This window comes from Salvia hispanica, chromosome 3, assembly GCF_029641045.1.
Source record: "Salvia hispanica isolate PSC_SH4W2 chromosome 3, Shi_PSC_v1, whole genome shotgun sequence".
NCBI classification, from domain to species: domain Eukaryota; kingdom Viridiplantae; phylum Streptophyta; class Magnoliopsida; order Lamiales; family Lamiaceae; genus Salvia; species Salvia hispanica.
In genome coordinates, this window is record NC_142694.1 from 65,701,012 (window position 1) to 65,712,846 (window position 11,835).

At 33.3% G+C, this 11,835-nt stretch overlaps 1 protein-coding gene and 1 long non-coding RNA gene across 2 annotated transcripts; both read right to left on the reverse strand.

The window, feature by feature from the left end:
• Positions 1-1,112: 1,112 nt before the first annotated feature.
• LOC148931253 (uncharacterized) lies at positions 1,113-1,699 on the reverse strand. The gene is made up of 2 exons (XR_016136177.1): positions 1,550-1,699; positions 1,113-1,474 (listed from the first exon to the last, which is right to left on the reverse strand). It is a non-coding gene; the product is annotated as an uncharacterized LOC148931253 (long non-coding RNA).
• Positions 1,700-2,807: 1,108 nt separating this feature from the next.
• Positions 2,808-3,793, reverse strand: LOC125213961 (PLASMODESMATA CALLOSE-BINDING PROTEIN 2-like). Its single transcript, XM_048114783.2, has 3 exons — positions 3,642-3,793; positions 3,062-3,301; positions 2,808-2,978 (listed from the first exon to the last, which is right to left on the reverse strand). The coding sequence occupies exons 1-3, from the start codon at positions 3,694-3,696 to the stop codon at positions 2,938-2,940; spliced, it is 336 nt and encodes a 111-aa protein (XP_047970740.1). The 5' UTR covers positions 3,697-3,793; the 3' UTR covers positions 2,808-2,937.
• Between the last annotated feature and the right edge of the window lie 8,042 nt (positions 3,794-11,835).

The following is an 11,835-nucleotide window of genomic DNA, read 5'->3' on the forward strand; positions in this document are numbered from 1 at the left end:
TGAAGCCCTTGCCCGGGTCGAATCTTTTGCTGAATTACAAGTTTGACGACAAGGTGGAATCTTTTGCTGAACGTTTAACGAATGGGTACAGAGATCCCGCCGGAACGTTCTTTTCGAATTATAGAGTATAGCATGGAATCATATATGTATGTTTCCAGGAATCATCATCATTATTATTACTAGTATCACACCTGTGCGATGCACAGATTAAATATTTTAAAATAATAATTTTAAATTATAGGTTATTTACAAAAAATTTAAAACATTATAAAAAATGTATATAATAACTATGAATTATACGGCTAAAACATATATATTAAACATGAAATAATTAAGAATGAATCATAAAAATTTGGAAAGCTTTGATTCATAATACATGAATGGAAATTATTTGAAATAACATCATTTCATTAAGTTCTTCGAAGAAAAAAAAAATAATCCATGTATCATGGAGTACTAAATAAAAATACTATTCCTATATTAGAATTAATTGAAAGTATAACATCTCACGAACTACTTTCTATACAAAAATTTCATAATTGTGAATAAATAAATTATACATCAATATTATTAGACTAATTCAAATTAACTTATTACTATTTTGTTATTAATTGACACACTTAATAACAACAAATTTTAAAAATTGACATGGAATAAATATAAAACAATAGCTAAATGATTCAGGCAATATTAAAGTAAAACTTAAAAAAGAATTAAAAAAGAATTAAGTTATAATATACTATTTAATTTATAAGAGCATTAATACTTCCATAACTCAACTTATATAGATATGTGGAAAAAAAATACTGATATAGTATAATTTTCTATCATGGGACAGAGGATAAGTAATAACGTCTTATATAAGTGATCCAAAAAGATGGTAATATATATTAGTGAAGGCTATCGCTTAGCCAAATATATAATGGACCAATAATATAGGCAAGCTTAAACTTAAAAGTCTAATAGCTCATCTTTATAACAAAAGGAATAACGGCAAGCTTAAACTTAAAAGCCTAATAGCTCATCTTTATAACAAAAGGAATAAACTACAGTTCATCAGACTAATATAATTATTGAAGAAGATTAGACCAAAAATATAAAGACCAATAATATGGGGAAGTCTAAACTTGATGAATAGCCTAATATCCAATCCACAATTAGTAGGACTATTAATAATATTATTATTGAAAAAGACTAAATATGAATATGCAAATTGGACAGGAGTATGCCAACTGTGATGCTACACATAAATTTCACCATATCATCGGCCTTCGTCCACGCTGTGCCCCTCTACCTCATTCTCTGTCGTTGTGAAGATTAAAAAAAAAACAAATAAACAAAACAAAACACACAACCACAATGAAAATACAACAAATGATAAACATGAAATTGTACGAAAAAACGTCACTTCCTTAAGTATTGCACCAAAATTTTCGTGTAAACTTCACGAAAAAGTTGCTTGAATGCTAACGCCCTAAGCAAAAAAAATATGATTAATGATTTTATATAATTTGCATACAAACATAAAATAACTCATTAAACAGCATACCGCACGGTAATGAAAAACACTATAACCCGATGGCATTGGTTATGGCTCCATGAGCAGTAGCTTCATAAACGTGGATGCAACGAACTTCGATAACAAAATAAATTGTGGAAGGCTCCAGATCATTGAGAAAGGTGAAGAATGATTCCATGATAACGACCTTTTTTCATAAGATATATGAACAAAAATATCAAACTTAAGTGTGAGGTAAGTAGGAATGTGTAGATAGTAAGTCTTCAATCGTCATATTTATAGATAAAAAATTAACCATGAGATGCTTTATAACTTCTCCAAATTAAAGTCATTAATTTGCACCTTTAAATGTGAATAATAAGTTTCAAAAACTGAATAATTAATTAAAAAATTGATTGATGGATGGAAACTATATACGGACACACATTAATTTTATAAGAGAATTTATTATTTTGATTTTTTATTCTATTCTCATAGAGAATTCATGATAGCAAATATGTAACGGTAAAATAATGATGAGAATTAATTTTTGGATATTAAATTGAGTGTTACAAAGAAATGAAATGTCATTTAATTAAAATAATTTTATATTACTCGATACTTATGAAATTAAAAGAGACTTAATCTTTTAATCTAAAATGGCAGATAGATGAGTTTTTGATTAAAATTTTTAACCTATGTAATACGCATATATACTTGTTTGGTTCTTAAATGAGAGTTAGTGATTTCCTATGTGCATAAAAATAATTTTGTACGTACATAAATTCTTTAATATATTGAAATAAATTAAGATACACACGCGGCGTGAAAATTATGTTAATTCATCAATATATACATGGTGGATTTCTATTTATTACTAACGCTTAACCCAACAAAAATTATTTCCCCACACAATAATGTGATTAGATTGTAACTGCCATTTTAAATTATCATAATTATTACTAATACAATTCTTAATTTTGAAAGAAGTTACAAATCCTATAATTATTATTAATACACTATATTGTTTAATACAAATATATTTTAAAAATATTCTAAATTAGTACTCAAAACACAACTTTTATATGATGAAGATGAAGATGTATAGATAGATTTTCATTTGTAATACCCAAAATGATATATGGACAAAGAAGATGCTTATTAATTATGATTCCCACATTTATCGGTTATTAAATAATTACTTATTGAATTATAAATGCAATATGCATTGATTATCATGCCCAATTATCAAATATTCAAATTAGTCCATAACTTATAAGTATTTCAGAATGAGGATAAAACTTATAAATATTTCAAAAGAAGGCCAAAACTCGCCTTTTATATATGTATAGATTATTCACAACAACTTCAAATCAAACAAGAGATTTAAATTCAAGATCCATAACCAACAGTGGTGCTTGGGAAAAAGGGGGAATGAATCACTTAGCACCAGAAGGATAGACACATGATGATGATACATCTGCAAATTGGTTAGAAACAGAGAGGGTCAGCATTTGAAGCATAGAAATCAATAAAAAAACAAATGCTAAGGTAGGTAATTACTAGGAGGATTAGAAGTGACAGTGACAGTCCCTCCATAATCACAGCTGGATGGGGCATTTCCCTGCTTCTGATAATAGCTATTCACAGCATAACTGCAGTGATCCTTAACAGTGTTAGGGTTATAGCAAGTCCCATTTTGATGAATTGCTGCACAATCAGCTCCATTTCCACAAGCATAGTCTATATTTTTCTGAAGAACACTGTCACTCACACCACTCTTGCAGACACAGTAACTTGCATCTGTACAGACAGATCAGGTAAGAAAACAGGCACCAATATTCAGACATTCTTGAATAAAACTCAACAAATCACTCCAAGAAATTTAGATAAGAAAAAAGGATAAAGATCAAAACTTTTCTCAAACCCAAATTTTCTTTTCTTCCTTTTCTCAGTTTAAGATATGCATTCTACCTCTTAGTACTAGAAAATTGCAAGAAAACAAGAACTTCACCTGAATAGAAATTTAGATAGGAAAAAAGGATAAAGATCAAAACTTTTCACAAACCCATTTTTATTTCTTCCTTTTCTCAGTTTAAAACAAGCATATTACTTGAAAATTGCAAGAAAACAAGAACTTCACCTGAATAGCCAGCCAAGGCTAAGATGAACACTAAACCAACCTTGAAAACAGTCATGATTAGATGAGTATCCTCAAGAAATTATGAGAAAAGGATGGCTTAACCTTCACAAGAGAGAGGGAAAAAGTGTAAACGAAAGAGTATATTGAGGGTATTGGAGATTTCTAGACAAGGGAGGTGAGTTTTACGTATGTATATACAGAAATTCGTATATCTGTTTCAACTTTATATAGAGTGATTACGGGGCTTAAAATATTTGCAGAGATGAATTGATATTTAACCGTAGTAATAAAATTGAGTTTGTATTGTATCACATGTGTAATGTGTTTCTGGTTTTCCATCCAATGGTCATTTATGCACGTGGGCTGTCCCGGTTCAACTTTGCTCAATCTAATGCTCTCGTCCGTCTCCTAAAAATATACTCTAGTCAAATTATTGTCATTTAAAAATAGATCAATTCTATTTAAGGCTCTCATATAAAGTGGGTACATTTTCCATTCCGATCACCTCTTTCTCTTACCTTACCAATTGTATATTAAAATCTATATCATTTCTGTCTATTTTTTAGGGTTGGAGGGAGTACATTACTCATACTCCCTCCATATATTATAAAATTTTATAAGTTGACACTGTTTAGATTATAAGAAATATAAAGAAAAGTGAATGAAGAAAGTTAGTCGAATGTATGTTCTATTTTTATATACTATTAATTTTATGATAATATTGTGAGTGTGATAAATTTAGTAAAATTTGAAATATGTTACTTAAAATATTGACATAATGAGTGTTACAAATATTTACGGATACATAAAAACAAAATTAGTTACAAATAATACAATGAAGAGCATTTATTTATATATAAAATAGACATTTATGTATAAAAGTAGACCGATGGAATAATCCATTCAAACTTTATACCCGTGGTTAATGATTCTTACCTTTTTTTTCTTTTTGGTTGAATTTTGGAAAATAGTTAGTTCATAAGTATACGTCGCTAATCTGTTGGTCAACTGATTCAATTATGAAATTTTTTTCTACATCTTTATCTATTGAAGTTGACGTGGCATCAGTATTTTAGATAATAGTATTCTCTTTACTTATATTCTTTGTATTTATAAATAGTTAGGATTTTTTTTATAACTATGTTTTGGCAAGATACAATAATCATTAATACTTTAATATTTGAAGTTGACGTGGCATCAGTATTTTAGATAGTAGTAGTTTGTATTTATAAATACATGTGTGATATGTTTTAAATTTATATAGAGAGTAGTATTTTGGATAGTAGTACGTAGTTTGTATTTATAAAAATACATGTGTGATGTGTTTTAAATTTATATAGAGACTAGTGTGATTCTGGGGGGTTTTAACTGATTTGCAGAGATGAATTGATTCTTAATCGTAATATATGGGAAAAAGTGGAAATGAAAGAGTGTATTGAGGGTAATTTGTATATCTGTTTCAACTTTATACGGAGTGCTTTTCGGGTTTTAACTGATTTCAGAGATGAATTGATTCTTAATCGTAATAATGACAACGAAGAACATTTATTTATATATAAAAATAGACCGATGGAATAATCCATTCGAACTTTATATCCGTGGTTAATGATTCTTACCTTTTTCCCATTTTGGTTGAATTTTGGAAAATTGTTAGTTCATAAGTATACTTCACTAATCCGTTGGACAATCAATTAAATTATAGAAATTATTTCTCCATCTTCATCTGAGGGAGTGTTATATTGCTAACTCAATGCTTAATTGTTAACTACAACCCAATAATAGCCATTAGATATTCAAATTAAAGACCTAGATCATCAACCATGAAATGTCAATACGATCAACAAAAAACGTCAATAAAACTATAGGATTAATTCTAATAAAAATCAATAGGGGTATTAATGTCAAGTTAGTTATAACTAACTTTTAAAAGAAATCCCAAAACTTTAAATTCATATAACATATATCAAATTAAAGATAATTTTATAGGGATTCCAACGATATACTACATGCAATATGTTCCGATGTCAAAATTTGAAAAAGAAAATTGAATATTTTTTTTGAATTTTTGTATTTTTTACGAACAGATTTATGTCAATACACCTTACATAATATGTCAATATTATGCTTGTAAAATGTCAATATGAAATTGTGTTGACATTATTATGTCTTCGTGTTGATGTATTTCATACACTGTATTGACATTATATTTCTAAACCCTAAATTTAATAATTGCTATTATCTTTTTAATATTAAAAAATGAAAAACGAAATTACACATGGCAAATTGTAGATCATAAGATTTCTAAAATCTTATGGTCTTAAATTAGTTATAGTTAGCAACTAAGGGATGAGTTAGCCATTGATCACTCCCCTCCTCATCTATTCTCCTCATCTATTGAAATTGACGTTGCATTTATATAATACAGTAGTAATCCCTTTACTTATATTATTTGTATTTATAAATAGTTAGGGTCTTTTTTATAGATGCAAGATACAATAATCATTACTTTGATATTTGAAGTTGACGTGACATCAGTATTTTAGATAGTAGAAGTTTGTATTTATAAATACATGTGCGATGTGTTTCAAATTTACATAGAGACCAGAGTGATTCTGGGGGTTTTAACTAATTTGCGCAGAGATGAATTGATTTTTATCGTAATACAATAGATAGAGAGGGGGGAAAAGTAGAAATCGGAATACGGAAGAGATCACCTCACCGTATACCGAGGGTCATTCGTATATCTGTTTCAACTTTATATGGAGTGATTTTGGGGTTTTAGCTGATTTGCAGAGATGAATTGATTCTTAATCGTAATAAATTTGAGTTTATACTGCATTGCATGTGTGATGTGTTTCTGGTTTTCAATCTAACGGTTATTTATGCATGTGGGCTCAATCCAATACTCTCATTCGTCTCTTAAAAACACTCTTGTCAAAACAAGAGATGAATTGATTCTTAATCGTAATAAATTTGAGTTTATACTGTATTGCATGTGTGATGTGTTTCTGGTTTTCCATCTAACGGTTATTTATGCATGTGGGCTCAATCCAATACTCTAACACTCTTGTCAAAACATTTTAGAATGTCGTTGAAAAATAGATCAATTCTATTTAAGGCTCTCATATAAAGCGGATTACATTTTTCACTAACAATGCTCCTATCACCTCTTTTTCTTACTTTATTAATTATACATTAAAATCTGTATCATTTATACTTATTTTGTAGGTGGTTGGAGGGGGTACGTTACTTTACTCCCTCCATGTACTACTATAAAATGTTATAAGTTGACACTGTTCAAATTTTAAGGAATACTCCCTCCGTCCTCAAATAGAAGTCCCGTTTTTTTCATTTTAGTCCGTCCGCGAATAGGAGTAACTCATTCGGTCATTCCACTCATATTTGATTTAAAACTAATATATATTAGTGAGACTCATATTCCACTAACTTTATTCAATCCACTTTACTTAATATTTGTTAAACCCCGTTTTACTAACAAATGAGACTCCTAATAGCGGACCGAAGGAGTATAAAAAAAATGAATGAAGAAAGTTAGTCAAATGTATGTTCTACTTTTATATAATATTAATTTTAATATTGTGAGTGTGAAAAAGTTTATATGTTACTTAAAATATTAACTTAACGAGTGCGACAAATATTGACAGATGAATAAAAGGAAAATTAGTGTCAAATAATAACAACGAAGAGAATTTATTTTTATATAAAAATAGATCGATAGAATAATCCATTCGAACTTTGTATCCGTGGTTAATGATTCTTACCCTTTTTCCATTTTGGTTGAATTTTGGAAAATAGTTAGTTTATAAGTATACTTCACTAATCCGTTGGACAATCAATTCTATTATATAAATTTTTTCTACATCTTTATCTATTGAAATTGACGTTGCATTAGTATTTTAGATAATACAGTAGTAATCTCTTTACTTATATTTTAAACATGAAATGCAGCAGAAGATAAGGGCGCAAATCGATATTTTGACACATAATCCGAGTAAATTCGCAAATCGATATTTTGACACATAATCCGAGTAAACTCGCAATATCTGGGAAGTTTTGGGTCCAATTTCGAATTTATAATCAGCTGGGGTTTGAATTTTAATGACATGGGATTCTTTATAAAATTTCTTATTCTGCACAGGGTCGAAAGTATAATATGAAAAATTAGACTTAGGGTTTGGTTTTAACCCAAACCCTATACCTCCTTGGGCGGCGCCGTTTCCCGATTCAATCCGTTCTGCAAAATTGCCCGCTCCTCGCACGTTGCCGCCAGTCGTTTGACCGTCCGATCGAACTCTGGTTCCCTGCCCAGTAGTCTCCCCATCATTTCTCCGTGAACCTCCTTCGTCGTTCACCCCGACGGCTAGCTTTGCCTAGGCTTGTGTCGATCTCGCCTTTTGTCGTTCCTCCCACCATTCTGGGTAGCCCAATCGCTTGAAGCATGTCTCCCATATGTGCTTTTGCTTCCCACAGTGAGAGCACCAAAGTTTTGATGTATCTGGGCGATCTGGGCGATTTCCCGTCGGCCGGCTGGTAGCGGCGGAGCGTGGTGGTGGCGGAACTCCTCAATTTGATGGGCGTTGACTTTGGGCGACAAAACCGTGACCGATCTCCCCCCAAATGATGAATCGGTTCCTCCGATGGCGTCTCCGGTAGGCGAAGAGGACGCCGGTGGCATGATGTGACGTCGAGCCGCCTCCTTCTTCACCATGCCGTAGGAAGCTTCCACTGATGGGGGGTTCTTCCTTCAATATCTCCCGTCGAACTAAATCATATTCCCGATTCAATGCCGTCAAGAATTTAATCAGTCGCTTATCACTTGAGTGTGCACGGAATTGATCAATTCCTTTGACACATCAGCTAATTGGTTGCTTCTGGCACCTATCGATGTTGATCCAGAGACCATGAATCTTCCGGTATATGTTTCTAAGTCAATATTCCCTTGTTTAATGTTGATTGCTTGATCTTCCAGATCGTAGATGAGGTATCGATCTGCTTTGCTTTTGAAGGTCACCATTAGGTTGTCCCACAGCGCCTTGGATGTTTGGTGGTGTGCGAAATCGGCGATGACGTCGTCTTCAATATTGTTGACAATCCACGAGAACACCACCAAGTCTTTCTCCTCCCACACTTCCTGTTTCCGGGGGCTCGTTTCGGATGTATGAGTAGGCTCCTCGGCCTCCAGTCTTCACTTTGATCAATCGAGACCAAACAGGGTAGTTTCTTCCATTCAACTTGAATGCAACAGTGACACTTTTGCTATTCCTTAGGCTGATTATCTGTTCTGGATTGGTTTTTGTGTCTTCTGTATCCGACATTTTGGTTGTAGCGATTGTATTCTGGGCTTGATTTGGTCTGTAAGGGTCGAGAAATAGGTATTATTGGCTGTGATGAAAGTTTTCTGAGCCAAGATCGATCTGCTCTGAGGCCGTGTTAAACCAAAGGTCGGAGGAAAGGGTTGTTCTTATTCAATTATTTAGAATGACGGAATACATGATTATATAGGCTACATAATATCTATACAAGGTAAACCTAATTTACAATTAATTTTTCTCCTCTATTTTCGGTAGAATATGCTACAATATCAAATCCCTGATTTCATGGAATATCTTCTAACAACCCCAAAAGCCCTAACAACGATTTTATACGCTTAGCTAGTCACTACATTTTGATCAAATCTTTCAGCAGCAATAATGGCCCCAATTCAATGTTTGGCTCCGCCTCGCTCACATCTGCCAAGAGCCTGAGCTGGCTGACGTTCCTCTGCTGCCTAAAAATAGAGACATTTTCCTTTTTTTTCCCGTCCTATAAAAATAGCACTTTTCCATTTTTAAAAATATTTCTCCAACTCATAACCCACATACACATCAGTTTATTTACAATTTAAAGACAAGGCGCCGCTTTCCTTCACTAAATTCATTTTACATTCACTTCAACAGAGCACTCACAAGGGGGCCGATCGCACAACCCTCACGTTCGGACCCAAGATTGTCTCCCATTGTAGAAAGGGAGCCGATCATCTACTCCCATCCATCGCCCCTCGGTGCTAAGTTTGTCGCCCATTCCAGTTCCTTGGCGCTGAGATTGGCGCCCATGCATGTTCGACTAGTATCTTCATGTGCTCAAGGCTATGCAACACGTTGTTGAATCGTTAGCAGCCGAGAAATTGATTGATAGGTCTAGCCTTTATCAAATTATTCAAATTAAATGAACAAGCATTGCCTATGCCATTTGTTGAATTCAGATAGAATCTGATAGCTTCTCATTGTTACTAACCATAAACTCGATGGAGGTGCTTATAGGTAGCTTTTGGTTCTTTGAGTTGATGTTAATTTACGAATTCAGTAAATATGAATATTTTGGTAGTTAATTCATGACTTCTCCTTTTCTTGTCAAGTATAAGAATTAGTTCTTTATAGTACTCCCTCCGTCCCGGCTAAGATGACACATTGCTTAGCCGGCACGGGGTTTTAGGAGTTATTGGTTAAAGTGTTTAATTGGAGAGAGAGAAGGTGGGGGTAAGTATTAAAGTAGAGAGATAAAGAAAGATGAATATTTTAATAGGAGTGAGAATAAGTGGTTGAGTGTATTAATTGGAGAGATAAAGTTACCAAAAAAGGAAATGTGTCATCTTAGTTGGGACAAACAAAAAAGGAAAACGTGTCATCTTAAGCGGGCCAGAGGGAGTACTTTATTCGTGTCAGGATGATCCAGAGAGGGCCTTGAATGCAAGGATTCTTTGCCTGACGACGAGTCGTATGACATGGTTATTACAGTGCTTCTTTCGACAATCCATTAGTCGTGCTCCGAAGTACTGTACATAGATTTGGCATTGACATCGGAATACATGTTGTTAATGAATGCATTTTCTCGTTGTGTTCATAGTTTGGTTAATAACAGGAGGCTAGATACCTTGGTATCAATTATAGAGAGATGCAAGGTACATTCATTTGACCAGCTATTCATATATCTATTTGATTCGACAATCACCGAATAGGGTTCATTGCTGACCTCGAGTTTGTGGATGTTAGTAAATGGAACAGAATAAATCCTTATGCCTGATGTGAATCAAATTGTAGTCCTTTATTGCATTATGTTAACATACTTTTTAAGTTGAAAAATGGACTTATTTTGATATATTGTAGGACAAAAGACCAAGCTCTAAGAGAGAGAGGAGAACAGTAAAGGTCCGAACTTGTACTGTAATCAGCCTTTCAAGATTAACTTAATATGCTTCTACAAGGCCACCACTACATTCACCTTCGAAATAGCTTCGCGTGGATACCTCGCACGCCTCAATCGGAGTCCGGATGAAGAAGATATGGGTGTTTTACGAAGACTGCGCAATGCATTGAAAAACGCGCAGGCGGGCGAAAAATGCCCGACCTGTATGTCGCGAAAGCGCCAGGCCGGGCGATTTTTGTTCTAAAAAATGCCCGACCGGGCAAATTTGACTGGGCCTATTTTTTTTTTCAGCCCAAACTATTTAAAAAGTTAGGGCACGACTTCCAATGGGACTTTTGGCGGCTGGAACGATTTTAGAGAGAGAATTGGAGCTTGAAAGCCAGACTTGAAGAAGAAGAAGAAGAAGAAGAAGAAGAAGAAGAAGAAGAGCAAGATTGAAGCTTCATCCACTCACGCCTTATCCCCCATGGTATCTTTAGCTTGTTTCCTTGTTATTGTGACCATCACGGGTGGTTAGAGCTTGGGATTACTCCTAATTGTAGTAGGGTTGTTGAACATGAACTTCCTTAATTGAATTTTTATAATTTCTTTTGCTTTATAGTTCTTATCTTTGATGATTATTCTTATCCTTGTTGAGTTGAGCATGCAAACTGAACTTGGAAATTGCTTTAATTCTAATGTCTTTTTAACTTAATATAAGGAGCAAACAAAGATAAGGAACCTTCGAGTTAGGTGATAACCCGGGGGTGGATCCTTTGTGTTGAATCATGTTAAAAAGTTAATCTCGAGCATACTATGCGACTATAGGAGTGAGGGGTTGGTGAGTAGAGCCTAGGAGACGTGATCAACCTATCCTAGGTGTAAAATTCCTCAATCAGTGATCACCTGCGAGCGAGCGTAAAATTAACATGATCCCTAAAGGCATTGGAAAAATAATTAGGAAATAGAAGTCATGTGAAAAAACAACCTGAACCAAATTAGGAGTAATTCT

Excerpts from the sequence above, each read along its gene's own strand:
- LOC125213961 (XM_048114783.2), bottom strand. The coding sequence starts at position 3,696 with ATGACTGTTTTCAAGGTTGGTTTAGTGTTCATCTTAGCCTTGGCTGGC. Across the intron at positions 3,302-3,641 it reads AGCCTTGGCTGGCTATTCAG|ATGCAAGTTACTGTGTCTGC; the intron begins GTGAAGTTCTTG and ends CTGTCTGTACAG. Across the intron at positions 2,979-3,061 it reads TGTCACTTCTAATCCTCCTA|ATGTATCATCATCATGTGTC; the intron begins GTAATTACCTAC and ends ACCAATTTGCAG.